Here is a 15,439-nt window from a genome sequence, read left to right on the forward strand (position 1 = left end):
ACACATTAACTACACATTGTTCATGGAACTTTGTATAAAATATTTTTTTAAATGTTACAACTTGATTCGGAACGTTCAGAGAACATTCAAAAGTAACAATATCATGATGTTTGAAGAATGGAATGTTCCCTTACAAAATGTAACATTCCGTTTTTAAAACATTTAAAGTTTTGAAGGTTCCGGGAACATTCAGGAATAACGCGTTTAGAACATCTGGGCTGCTGGACGAGTGTTAGAGAAATGTTGATTGTAAATGCAATTCATTCATAATTGAGAAGTAAAGATGTCTGTGTGTTTATGGTCTGGCATCCTCGGCTCCAGTGGAGTGTGTGAAAGAGATGCACGCTTACAGTACGCAGAGAAATGAGCTTCAGTCGGAAACAAATCAACTGTTTTTAGAAAAGACACAGAGCTTGAGCGAGCAAACACAGCGCGGGCAGACGAGAGGGACACGCTCTGACTGAGGAAATGTTGTGTTAGTTGATGCAGCCAATTAATTATATTGCAAGCCATTTAGAAATCTATAAAAGAAGCATAAAGGGGTTGAGGCTGTTTGAGAAAGTGTAAGTATGGTATTAAAAAATGCAATACGTGTATTTCAACCGCTCTGGGCATTGTTAGGTTGGAGTCTTTTTTAAAAGGGAAGAGCTGTGTCTTAAAAAGGAGAAACGAGTAAATTATGCATTTCATTTTCAAGCCTCTCTTCTCTTCTCGCTCTTGCTTTTTGTTTTGGAGGGAGTGAAGAATGATGCACATGAAAAAGCGTTTTACTCCGTGCTTTACTCCAGCCTGAGGGGGCGCTGTCGAGGTGTGTGTGTGTGTGTTCGGGATAGTTCAAATACAGGTTGAGCCTTCTTCTCATTAATATATATCATGGAGATGAAATTGTATGAAAATTTCATATCGCGGTTATAGTAACCAAAATGATCACGGTTATATTGACGTCCATTCAAACGTCTTCCATGCCGCTTAAAAAATGCTGGGTTAAAAATAAAAATTGACCAACCCAGCGATTGGGTTGTTTTAAGCAAACATTTCACCCAAACGCTGGGTTAAAACAACCCAATTGCTGGTTTAGTCCAAGGAGAATATGTAAATAAATATGATGAAAAGAGTGAAATTGAAATTGGAAATTTCCGTAACAAAAAATTTCCTGACTAACCAAAAACAAACGTTACAAATACATGTTTTGTCTTTAAAATGATGAAGTGTGTGAAATAAAAAATTCTTCAAATCTTCAAATCTTCAAATGTTTTGGGAACGTTCCCAGAACGTTAGTTTTGTGTTCCCAGAATGTCCTGGGAACCAAAAATTGTTCAAATCAAAGTATTGTTAAATTCAAATGTGCTGGGATCAATACACCATCGAAAACCAACAAACAACAAATAAAATGAGCTTGTTTCGTTGGCATAAATGTTAGAATAATAACATTAAGAATAATGGCCAGGTTTTAAACAAAAAATATTGGTTGTATGACATACAATATAATCATTTTAATCGACTAACGGACTACATGTTCAAATAAAGTTTTGAAAAAAAAATCTATTTTTTTTAATTAAATTTACATCTAATTTCAGCCTTTAAATCATTTTTAAAGAAAAGGATGAGTTCTACATATTCTACCTTATTATCCAAAGAAGAAAGCACACAAGCTTATTTTCCATAATTTATAACATCATTTTGGTTGGATTTTCACACTGGTCTGGAATTATACGGAGGAAAATGAAAAGCAAACGCCATCGATATACTTTTCCGAAGACAGTCGCTTCATTGCTTATACATTTTTTTTTTCAAATTCCGTTTGATTTTTTCCACAAATTCTGTTAGATTTTTTTCTTTCAATTCCATTAATTTTCCCCCCCAAATTCCGTTAAAATTTTCCCCCAAATTCTGTTAGATTTTTTCCCAAATTCCGTTTTTTATTATATATAATTCCGTTTGATTTTTTTCCACAAATTCTGTTAAATTTTTTTCCCCCAAATTCCTTTTTTTCCCTTCCAAATTCAGTTAGATTTTTCCCCAAATTCCGTTTTTTCCCCCCAAAATTCAGTTTAAATTTTTCCCAAATTCTGTTAGATTTTTCCCCAAATTCAGTGTTATTTTTTCCCCAAATTCCGTTTTTTTCCCTCCTAAATTCTGTTTAATTTTTTTCCCAAATTCCGTCCAACCAAATCCCCCCCCCAAAGTGCATATTATGTGAACAACACCAACGTATAGTGAATCAAGAGTTATCCAGGGAGTGTGTGTGTGTGTGTGTGTGTGTGAGAGACTCTTTAGCTCCGCCCACTCTACGCCTCCACGGACTCGGCTGTTTTCTGAAAGAATCGGTACAGTGTATCTCTCTTTTATAAATCTGATAAACTAAAGACTCTTGTGAGATATGAAGGATCAACACGACTTTATAGATACTCAAGATCAACATGAGACTGACAGAAACTGTGTGTGTGTTATGACCCCTTTAAATACGCCCACATCACATATATTCGGCTCTATAGAGTGATAGCGTGATGCTGCACATGCAGGAATGAGGCGAGCTGAAGCAGAGGAGCAGGGAATGGCTTACCTGCACTGAGTTCAGTCTGCAGTAGCCGTTCAGGGGGAAGCGGATGACGTGGGTCGGGTCCTGGTTCCAGCCAGCGTTGACCGAGTTACACATGACGTCACCGGTCTCAGGGAAGATCTCCTCGATGAGGACCTTCTCCCCGCTGAGGGCGATCCGCTCGCCGAGGTCAGGGGTCACGCGGACCACCAGGCAGTCGCAGGGCTGTGCCAGACGCCTCTGCTCCCGCTCCTGCTTCCACCGCTCCAGCTCCTTGATCATGGGCGTCAGCTGGTAATAACGCGCCTCCTCGTACAGGAGATTGAAGTCCTGAACACAGAGACACACGGACGCATGAGGAACATCAACATATATTCTCAATCTTTAGCTTAAAGGGTTAGTTCACCCAAAAATGAAAATTCTGTCATTAATTACTTACCCTCATGTCGTTCAACACCCGTCAGACCTCCGTTCATCTTCAGAACACAAATGAAGATATTTTAGTTGAAATCTGATGGCTCTGAAAGGCCTCCATTGGCACAATGGCACGGTTCACTCTCAAGACCCTTAAAAGGTACTAAAGACGTCGTTACAAAGTCCATCTCACTACAGTGGCTCTACAATAACTTTATGAATCGGCAATAATAGTTTTTGTGCGCAAAAAAACCCTAAATAACGACTTATATAGTGATGACGATTTCAAAACACGGCATCATGAAGCTTCGAAGCGTTATGAATCAGTGAGTCGAATCATGATCCGGATCGCGTGTCAAACCGCCAAACCGCTGAATCGACTCACTGATTCATAACGCTTCGAAGCTTCATGATGCCTTGTTTTGAAATCGTCATCACTATATAAGTCGTTATTTAGTGTTTTTTTGCGCACAAAAACTATTCTCGCCGCTTCTCAAAGTTATTTTAGAACCACTGTAGTGAGATGGACTTTGTAACGACGTCTTTAGTAGCTTTTAAGGGTCTTGATATTGATAGTGAACCGTGCCATTGTGCCAATGGAGGTCTTTCAGAGCCATCAGATTTCAACTAAAATATCTTAATTTGTGTCTGAAGATGAACGGAGGTCTGACGGGTGTCGAACGACATGAGGGTAAGTAATTAATGACAGAATATTCATTTTTGGGTGAACTAACCCTTTAACATGTGCTTGAGACGCATATACAGTCAAACATTTCTCACATCGTCACAGTTTATTCGCTATAGTTTAGAACAACTTTGATAGAAAGGGATGTAATGGATCACAATCAACCAATCAGCTGTTAGATTTAAGAACACAATCAGATAATACCAGTTTAGGTCAACCAATGAGCAAGCAATGCTTCATTTGGTTCAGTTTGTGAGGTCAAAGGTCACATTAGCAATTAAAGACAAAACACTTCAGAAAAACATGCTCAGCTCAAAGTGTCTGAAAATGTTTTACTGGTAGTCACTGTATGAAGAGTTTGTGGGTATAATATGTCACAGTTTACTTTATTTTGCTCTCCTCACGTACAGAAAGGAACTACATTATATATATAATTAATCAGTGATATTTAAGGAAAGTAATACTAATCAAAAGTGACAATAAAGACATTTATGTCACAAAAGATCCATTTCAAATAAACGCTGTTCTGAACTTTTTATTCATCAGAGACTGTTTTTAACATTGATAATAATCATAAATGTTTGTTGAGCATCAAATCCTCATATGAGAATGATTTGTTAAGGATCATGTGACACTGAAGACTGGAGTAATGATGATAAATTCAGCTTTGATCACAGGATATAAATTACACTTTACTATATATTCACATAGAAAATACTTTTTTAAAATTATAATAATATTCCACTATTTTTACTCAAATTTGGATCAGATAAATGCAGCTTTGGTGAGCAGAAGAGACTTTTAGAGAAACTTTTGGGGCACTATTTTAAAGGTCTGAAGCTCTTAGGGCGTGTCTGAATCCATTTTTGCTAGTTTAACAACGGGAAAAATGGTTGGCGCATGATACAAAAGTGTTGTCCCTCGTCTCTTAATGAGTCATGGGTGTGTTTTGGGCCTAACGTGCAATAAACCAATCAGAGTCTCATCTCCCTTTCCCTTTAAAAGCCAGTTGCGCTCGCACCATGGCGGATTTGCTATTTAAATGGAGGAATACAGACACGAGTCAGTTTAAATACATTTATGTATTGCCACGATTGCTTAAATAAGTAGCCAATTTAATCGTCATTACTGCAAATAATTCTGAGACATGCAATGACAATCCCTTATGACTATAATGGTGTGTTCACACCAGACGCGAATGAAGCGTTTCGCACAAGTGATTTACATGATAAGACAATGCAAAGACGTGAATAGACATTCTGCCGCGCAAATTGAGCTTTTGGAGGGTTTGACGCATGATTCGCGCGAATGGTGAAAAATGGTAAAAAATCAGAACTTTGGCGGGTATTCTCGCTGCGTTAACCAATCAGGAGCTTGCTTGACTAGTGACAACAATGAGGACAAAATCATACCCGGAGCTGTACGATACATCTTTGTACTTTATAAAAACAGGAATAAAAAGGATCTTGCTTGGAAGAAAGTGAGTGACGAGGTCAGACAATCTGGTAAGTTGTAAAAAACGCTCTTTACTCAATTTGAGCTATACATTGGGGGATTTCAGGGGGATTGGGACATGTTTTGCCATTAAGATGACTTGGAAAAAGTGTCCCAATCACCCTGAATTCACCCTATTGAGACTACAAGCTAGTTAAAGCCATCAAATTGAGCTTATTCGCCATATTTTAAAACAATCCATGTCAGCCATTTCGCAACGAGACGAGCCGCTGGCAGAAGCCCCTCCCATGACGCGAATTCGCGCCTGTTGTGAAGTGAATGTCACGCGTGAATGAAGCGAGTAAACTCAAAATGTTCAAGCGTCCAACTTTGCGCAAGTCATGTCTGGTGTGAACGCACAGTAATGGCGCTATTGACTTTAGAGCAGGTGTGTGTTGGTCAATGGTCAGTGGTTTTCAGTTCCTCACAATAGCAACGCTCCAGCAATGCTCCTGATCACACCTGGTGTTCAGACCAGACGTCCATGGGTGAACAGATGAGCAGTGCATTTGATATTTTAACAACGAGGAGCTGGACGTGAACATGAGAACTGCGTCGGGATGAAACTAGCAAAACACACATGCATCATGCCTGGACGTTGCATTGCGCCAGGTTTATGATAGGACCCTTGAATGATAGTGTATTAACTGTTGGTTTTATTTAATATAAACTAGGGCTGGGCAAATTAATGCGTTAACGCGGGCGACACATTTTTTCAGCTTAACGCATTAAAAATATTTAACGCAAATAATGCAGTGTCCGATTTTATATCCATTTTTGACTAGTGTTACATGATCACATTCCTATTCATCTAAATGCTTCCAAGCGTGACAAGACACAAGAGAACGCGCTGTATGTCAATGTCCTGTGTGTGTGTGTGTGTGTGTCAATGTCCTGTCTGTGTGGCTGTGTCTCATGTCAGCTAATCGAGGGACACTCTGACACACACACACACACACACACACACAGACAGACTCGCGTCAGTCTCCTGCTCACATCGAGTTCTCTTTTGCTCATGAACAAACAATAACAACAACACAGAGAATTTTGAGTATTTTCATATTAGGAGTCTTAAATTAGTTAAATAACGTCTTAAATGAACTTAAAGAGTTGTGAGGAAATGAGATGTGCGTGACAGCGCTTCAGATCCGCGGCTGTTCTTAAAGTGACAGGAGCACTGATGATGCCTGTCATTAATGTTCATCAAAGAACAACGGGAACAGAAATGTTTTTAGCTTTAATGATGATTCATCTATATTTCATTTATTATTTATGCAGTTAAGAAAGGTCTTTTATAACTATTACATTTCTGTATATGTCTAACAGGGAAGGCCATGGGTAAATATAACATTTATTATTTTGGGTTTATGTAAAGATTGTTTTAAGTTCACTTAAATTAAAAGTAGTTTTTTTAAAGCCTAATAAATGTTGAAATTGGCAGCTTTCAGTTATACTGTACTGTAACGTCATTAATGTTTCATAGTTAAAATTGTTTATACATTAATTTGGAGAGTAACTGAAATTATTACAATATCAAAATATTAAAAATGTTAAATATTAAAAACTTGCGATTAATCGTGATTAATTACAGAAAAAAAATGTGATTCATTCGTTCATTTTTTTTATCGATTCCCAGCACTAATATAAACGTATCTGTTCAACGGGTTCAGGCCGCATTCATAGACTGAACAACAATAAATAATACAAATCCTAGGTTAAAAGTCTTTTCAGTAGACAATAAATACTCACTAGATGTCTAAATAAAAGTGTTTGCCCATGCAATATTCAAGATTAGTATTTCAAAATGTAATTTTAACTATGAGTGATAGTGATGCTATTAATGAACACAAAACAAATTAAAATATTAAAAATAAATCTTAAAATAAATCTTTTCAATGGATGTTTATGCTTTCTGAATACGAATACAAGTCACCAGTTGAGCAAAGGTGATGCATTACTGCAAACGCCACTCATAAAAATACAAATAAGACCATAAATAAAACCCAATAAGTGAATGAATCTTTAAAAAGCAGTGTGGTTTGGGGTGCAGGGTGGCATGTTTTGCTCAGAGGGGTATCAGCGCGGCCCGCGGGGCGACAGTCAAGACGTTTGGCAGGATCTCGTGTGCTCGTTGGAGCCCGTCAGTGACGGACCTCGAGGCTTCGCCGCTTCTTTATCCAGGCAGACAACAGCAGACTGCCAAACTCTCTCTCTCCATCTTCCTCACGGGGATCTTGCCAGGGGTTTTTTGCCCTTTCAGTTTTTCTTAATTTCCCACAAGTCCAGATGGTACTATTCTTCCTCGTCTCTCCATCACGCGAGGAGCTGAGGTGTGGAAATGATTCGAGTTCATGCGAGGATATGGTTTTGTGTGCAACGTCTGCAGAGTAATCTGCATAAAGATTGATATAAACATGAACTGCACACAGGCTGAATGGTAACTAAACTACATGAGTGATTGTGTGCGCGGTTTCTCTGCAGAAAACAGACAGAGAAGGATCAACCGTATCGCTGCAAAATGTAAAAGACATTTTCTGCAGCTCTATCTATAAAGTAGGATATGTAACTTTTTTTTAAGTATACTCACATATACAAATACTATATAGCAAATCTTAACTGCTTGATTCGCGAAATGTAAGCTATATTATCGCACAGATCTTATCTGCTAAGGCATGAAGATTTTAAAATATTATAAACATTAACATAAATTATGAGTATTATAAAACATTGCAATAAGTTTCACGTGGCACATATCAGCATCCAATCGAAGCACAAAATTTTCAAAATGCATGCGATCTGTTGCAATATAAGCTTTAAAAAAGAACTTTAAATCGTTGTGACTGGACATTATAAAGGAAAAATGTTTCTGAAAGTATATATAACTGGTCAAACCTTGTCTCTCATACGTGATGGTTATTCAATATAAGCTTAAAAATATATATATATATATATTGTTTGAAATCATTGCAAGTGGACATTATAAGGGAAAAATGTATATGAAAGCATATCTAACTGGTCAAGACACGTCTCTAACCTCCATACGGGGATGATTAAAGCTTAAGCGCTATGTTGAAAAATAAAACACGGCAATAAGTTTCACATTTCAGCATTAATCTATGCAGAAAATGTTCAAAATGCATGCAATTCATTGCAATATAAGCGTTAAATAATAACTTTACATTGTTTAAAAACATTGTAAGTGGACATTATAAGGGAAAAAATGTATATATAACTGGTCAAGACACGTCTCTGACCTCCATACGCGGATGACTTGAAAATTTGACTACACTGTAAAGCCGTTTTTTTTTAAGTTACGAAAATTAAGGTTAAAGTAAGCAGAACTTGCTGATTTTTTTATTTTGTATTCATACATTTTAATCGCTCATAACTTAAAATATTTGAGTAAGCTAATTTACAGATTAAAATTATCAACTTAAATATTTTTAGTAGTGGAAACTTGGCTAGCTTTAACTAGCCAATTCAATAAATGCTACTTTGCTAATTGGTAACACAATGCTTTGATAGAATTAGCATAGCACTTGCTGAATGAGTACATCTAATAAAACAAAAACAAAACAGAAACTCTTCAAGCAAAACATTAAACACTAAATCACCACCTTAACATTAATCTTGCACAAAAAAAAAAAACATTATACAACATTTAATTTGAGCATTTACTCTCCCTTTTTAGGAGAAATCATGCTGGGAAATCCCAGCCCAAGCTTGTCTAAATTAAAAGAAACAAGTTCATAAAACTCAAAACAATGAAACAATTCAAATGACTTAAAATGTGTCAGTTTTGTGAACTCAAAAGAAAAAGAAAGTTCTAAATACTCATAAAAGTTCATTTGATTGAACTCATCTGTTAAATTTGAGTTGGCTCTACTTAAACCAATTCATTATTTGGGACGGTAGGGTTTACAGTGTATTATAAAACACTCAGTTTCACATGGATTGCATGCAATTTGAACAGTTTCTGCTTAAATTAGTGCTGAAATCTGCCTCTTTTTTTTGTTGCTACATAGCGCTTACGCTTTAAACATTCCCGTTTGGAGACGTGTCTTGACAGTTATATATTTTACATAGGGTAAACGTACCTATTAAGCTTAAGTACCCATTAAGCACACTACTATCTTTGAGCTCAGATTATAAAAAGAAAAAAAATATTTATCATCCTACTTGATGTCTTAACCAATTGATGTGTTTTTTACTATATACCTCCTGTAATGTTAAGCTAATCAGAGATATGGGTATCCATGTGTTCACACTGTCTGGCGGCCATTTTAAAAGCTGTCTGAAAACTTTCCCCAGAAGAGGAGCCCCTTAAATGTGCATTTTTTTTTTGATGTTTAAGCCTTTATTTTCGATAAGTATAACTTCTTAATGCAAAATTAAGAGATTAATGTTTAGACTTTTGCATATTATAACCTGGAACCTGGATGAGGGAAATAATTACAGTTCGATCCAAAAGATAGTTTTAGCAACATAGCGCAGATGTTATGGAACATTGTTAGCTTACTGGCTGTATAAGATTGTGTGCTACACTAATATATTACTTCACAGGCATTACTGGCTTGTACTTTTAAATCCATTATATTATACATTTACAGTTTATTGATGTTCTGTGGTTTTACACTGCTGTAATTATTAAAGAAATCATATTATTGTAAGACGAGCTTACTATGAAACGCAAAGCTTCAGTGTGACATCACTAAGAGAAAGTATAATTTCATAGATATTTTCAATAATAGCTGTTCATATTAAAATATGTATGAACGTAATACATGACCTAAATTATTTATTTAGCCAAATTGTCCTTTTAAATTTAATTTAATAATATTTATTACTTAAAAAAGCTTTGCTGTTCCAATAAAGCTCAGTGTGCTCCTTTAAGCTCATCCACATTAAACTTCTATGGAAATACTTAATAAACAGACTTTAAATATTACCCATTAAGCACAGCCAGACTCTTTGCATTTAATGATGTATAACTTAATTTAAATGCGTTTGTCATTTAAAATAAAATTTTATATTATTGTGTGAGAGATTCATATTTTATTTTAACATAACTTCTTGTACTCAAACCAATACCCTGCGCACTAAAATGTCTCAATGTAGATTTTGTCGAGCTTAATAGGTATGTTTACCCTATGCATTTTCCCTTATAATGTCCACTTACAATGTTTTCAAACAATTACACATATTTTTTAAGCTTATATTGAATAATTATCCACGTTTGGAGACGTGTCCAGACCAAAGTTATATATATTTTCATATACATTTTCCCCTTATATGGCCTATTACAATGTATTCAAACAATCTAAAGTTATTTTTAAAGCTATTTTTTGCAATGGATTGCATGCATTTTGAACATGTTGGCCCGGTTTCACAGACAGGGCTTAGACTAAGCCAGAATTAGGCCTTAGTTCAATTAGGACATATAAGTAACTTTTATAAATGTGCCCAAGAAAAAAACATTACTGGTGTGCATCTTGAGAAGAAACAATGCCACTGACATATTTTAAGATTTGTCAGTGCAAGATTCTTTCAGTTAAAACAGCTCAAACATGCAATTTAGTCTAGGACTAGCTCGATGTTACAGTCACTGCCCTTGCTGTCCAGAATAAAAGAGTGAAGGGATTTGTGGTTCCTAATTATTGTGATCCAACATTTGCCTCGCATTTCAGGATGAAAAGACAAACATGTCTTCTATATTATCTTCAATTGTTGCGTATACTAAGCTGCAGCGGACACATTTCTGACACCCCCACCAAACAAGAGAAAACATCTCTCAAACCCCGTTGCACACAGGAAACATGACGTTCAACCCGGAAACCGTAGCAAAACGTTGCGCACCGGTTTGAGCTTGAACGTGCCCCTGGGTTGCTGTCTGGAGTTTCACACGGCACATTTCAGCATCTAATCTAAGCAGAAAATGTTCAAACTGCATGCAATACAAGCTTTAAAAAATAACTTTAGACTGTTCAAAAACATCGTAAACGGGAAAAATGCAATGATAACTGGCCAAGACACGTCTCTAACCTCCAAACGTGGATGGTTATTCAATTTAAGCGTACAAAATTGTGTAAGTGGACATTATAAGGGAAAAATGTATATGATAGCATTTATAACTTTGGTTGGGACACGTCTCTAACCTCCATAGGGAGCGCGGGACGAAACTTACATGTATTTACTAGTTGCCATATCAACATTATTTAGAGAAAAAATAGCGCCAAAATTAAAAAATCTCTGGAAGATATTACTGAACATGTATTTAACCATAGCAAAAGTTAATTTCTTACTTAAGTTTTCATCTCTGTGTTTTGTATTTATTTAAAATAAGACAAATCCGATATTATTTTAATCTTATATCTGTTATTTAACAGTTGAGATGTTCTTTAATGCTGATCTAACAGCAGAAGACACGAGCCGTGGTTTAAACCCCAGTTGTGCAGATGGGGTGTGTGTTACAATGAGCCCCTATTAGAAATATGCCATTATATTTAGGGTTGGGAATCGTGAGAAATTTTCCAGTTCCAGTTCCGGTTCTGGTTCCGGTTCCGCCTAACGATTCCGGTTCCATTAAAATTATTAAACAAATAGTGGTAAAGGAAAAAGGCACAATACGCAACTCAAACAATCCATTTTGTGTCTATTACTTGCTCTAAAATTAATTTACAGGTTGGCAATGTCAAAAAAGTCCTGTACTGTACATATATTACAGTATTAATTAAGCCATTCTTGCAACACTTTTTTTTTTCAAATGAACACCTCTGAAATTGTCTTATTACATTTTAACTCTCTGTCTCTGAATAAAACCAAGTTATAAATTATATTTATTAGTTATATTTATTAATTAGTTGTATATTAATTTAATAGTAATTCAGTGAACTTATAATAATAAATTGCAATTCAGCATTACAAAGGTAATTTTGCCTAACGCTTACCTAAACCATGGTGACTCAACGGTTGACAAATATATATATATATATATATATATATATATATATATATATATAGGCCTTTCACTATAAATCTGGTATAAGCCCTGTGGCACTCTGTGCTTTAGCAAATGTTTTGTCAAATTGCTATTTCAGCCTCCTTTGCATGTTATTAACTTTTCACATGTGTTACATTTTGCTTCATTATCATTCATTCTTTGGAAATGAATCCATACTTGTGACTTTCTCTTCGCCATGCTGGTGGTCAACGAGAAAATATCTGACGCAAAACCGTAAATGTGTAGCGCGAGGGCTTTCAGTGCTGAACTGCGTTGCACTCCTGGAAGCGGCAGGCAATGATGAGGTGAGCCTGGGTTGCCAGGTTTTTACAACAAAACCCGCACAATTGCTACTCAAAACTAGCCCAAAACAAGCCCAATCGCGTTTCAGGGGGGCTTCTCCGGTAAAACATTTCCAGGGCTAAATATCACATAATTGGGGTCGCTTCAACCCGCGGACATGAAACACAGCCCGCGGCAACAGTGTTTAAGTAGCCCAATTCCGCGGGAAAACCACGGACTTGGCAACACTGGCTGTCATACGCTTCCAGCGATTCGCACACACATTGCACCAGAACCGTTTTCGGAACCGAAACTTAGGAATTTCGCAGTGTAGAAGTGGCACAGCAGCTCTATCTGAGGTGTTTAGACTGTTTAAGATGACGGGACGCGTGCAGCTCATGGGTAAATAGTGTTGCATGAATGTTTTAAATATAATATATAATATAATATATAATAATATAATATATATAATATAATATAATAATGATATAAGTTTTTGAATTTAGAAATGGGTTATGTACAATTTAAACTTTAAAAGTTTGATATTTTAAATAAAAAGTTCATCCAAAATATAGATAAGAAAATAAAACCGCCAGTAGGTGGCGTGTCAAGTCTATGTGCGAGTCATTCATTAATTCAATCGTTCAAATAGATTCATTCGAATCGAACCGCTTGGAGATGCGCAACAGTTCTGGTGTAGTTTTCACGAAATAAACAGTATTGTGGCTAAAACGTTGTTACTTAACATCAGCTTGTCTATTGGACTTTTGTACAAGGTCAGTATAACATTTGCAATCATGCCAACTCGGAGCAATAGCAGTCCATAACTTTAGGCGCTCTGGCGCTAATAAACCGAACTGCATGCGTCTCACGCAAGAACATTGCAGCCGGATCTACTTCTCTCTGTTTATGTCTATGGCGAGTCTCGCAGGGACTGTGCTCCTCCGCAGCGCTGCGACCCAAACTGGAATAAAATAGTCAGAATATAAACACTTATTATATGTGTACCGTAGTGATTCAGGGTAAGATAAAAACACGGTTTGGAAAATGGATTTATGATGTACTCTCATATATACATCTAGTCATTTTTAAACACGAGAAAAGTTGTGGACTGAAGCTGATGGCCTAACGCCGCATTCACACGGGGCGTCGGCGTCAACGCTTCTCGTTTACTTTGAATGGGTGACGTCATGCGTTGACGAACTGAATTGTGGGTTCCGTTGCGTCGCTTCACTCGCGTTGCAAGTGGCAAAAGTTGCAAATTTCTCAACTTTTCAAGCGCCAACGCAGGCGTCATCCAATTAGATCACCCTATGCAAATATCCTAGCAGACGCTAGCCAATAGCGTTTGTTTAAAACACCGGTGAATGAAGAGTGAAGAACGATCTAAAATGGAGGAAAAGCTAATAATTGTGGTGGGTAATCACCCGGTCCTTTACTACCAATCATTGTTACCGGGACACAAACCGGAGAGACCAGGCCTGGTCCTACCAAATGTGGTATTTCTAGTTAATTTGGATTTGGCTGCAAATAAACATCAGCGCGAGGCGTCTGGTAAGTGCGCATGGCCGCGTCACACCCGTTTCACCTGGTAAACAATCTGTGAAGTGTAGTCCGTTGCACACGTTTTTTGCACTTGCTCTGCTGACAGAAGGCATGACAAGCAGTCGATCGAACGAAACGCAACTGTTGCTCAGTCAGTGTTGATGCACTTTGGCAGTTGTAGTTTTTATTCCGATTGTATTATAGGCTACATTTATTAATGAGAATCGATCGGGTCACTCGCACCGGTGCGCCTAAATATCTTTTTACAGTCGCACGCAGTAATTTTCAGGCGCAAATGCGCCCAAAATGGTCGCTATGTAGAGCCCTGATAATGTCTGAGAGTTAATGTTCAGAAATTATTCATTATTATTATGTTTTGAACTATGCTGTATAGCTGTATTTAGCAATGTGTTTGTAGTCAAAATCAAAAATGCTTGTTTTTTAATGATTAAAAAATGCCATTATTTTATTTAAAAAGTGAATATTTGTATTTTGTTGACAAAATATTTTAGTTTGTCTTGTATATTTTTTTGATTATATCAGGTAACATTTTAAGCTGTTATTTGGTCATGTTACATTGCACTAGACATGTGTGCAATTAATGTGGGAAAAAATAAATACTCTATACCCCAAGTGGATTTACACAAACTGAGAAAGTCAAAAAGCGTTAGGTTGTGCCCCGCTCTCCCAACCCGATCTCACGGCAATTCGTACATATTTTACGAGGTGGCTAATTCGTACGAAGTTGTACGACCTCACTCGTACGAATGTGTACGATTTTTGCTAATTCGTATGTATTTGACGAGTTGACAAATTCGTATGAATTCTTACGAATGACCTACCTCAAACCCCGCCCCTAAACCTACCCGTCACTGGGGTTTAGACAAAACGTACAAATTCTTACAAGTGAGGTCATACAAATTCGTACGAATTAGCCACCTCGTAAAATATGTACGAATTGGTCGTGAGATAGCGTTGGCTCTCCCCTATACAAAAAATGGACTATTATAAAATCAGGCAATTACCCAGACAGCACTTTGTGTGGATTGCACACAAATATGGGCCGGATCTGGGCCGACACAATGTTGCTGTCTAACATTGTACATTTCAGCATCTAAGCAGAAAATGTTTAAATTGCATGCAATCTATTGCAATATAAGCTTTAAAAAACAACTGTAGATTGTTCGAAAACATTGCAAATGGACATTATAAGGGAAAAATGTATATATAACTTTGGCTGGGACACGTCTCTGACCTCCATACGTGGAGAGTTAGGGCTGCTCTTTTCTTTTCTCCCATGTCTTTTTTCTTTTCTTTTGCCCTTCACAGTGCAGATGACAAAATGCATGCGGCGCAGCAGCGCTGGAGGGAACGAGGGGAACGGTAAGGTATTAAAAGAAGCTCTCTCTGTTTTCAACGGGACCCGTTCTCTAGCGCTCTTCTTACAGTCCGACACGATGAAGAGCCTGATACGAGAGAG

At 37.0% G+C, this 15,439-nt stretch overlaps 1 protein-coding gene across 1 annotated transcript in view; it reads right to left on the reverse strand.

Moving 5' to 3' along the window:
• kctd15b (potassium channel tetramerization domain containing 15b) overlaps positions 1–15,439 on the reverse strand; it is a gene marked incomplete at its 5' end in the record, with an annotated part of 86,714 nt that overhangs the window by 63,096 nt on the left and 8,179 nt on the right. The window contains 1 exon segment of the mRNA XM_079824832.1: positions 2,564–2,869. Within this exon segment, the coding sequence (XP_079680958.1) occupies positions 2,564–2,869 (306 nt within the window).

This window comes from Gobio gobio (assembly GCF_949357685.1).
Source record: "Gobio gobio genome assembly, chromosome: 9".
NCBI lineage: Eukaryota > Metazoa > Chordata > Actinopteri > Cypriniformes > Gobionidae > Gobio > Gobio gobio.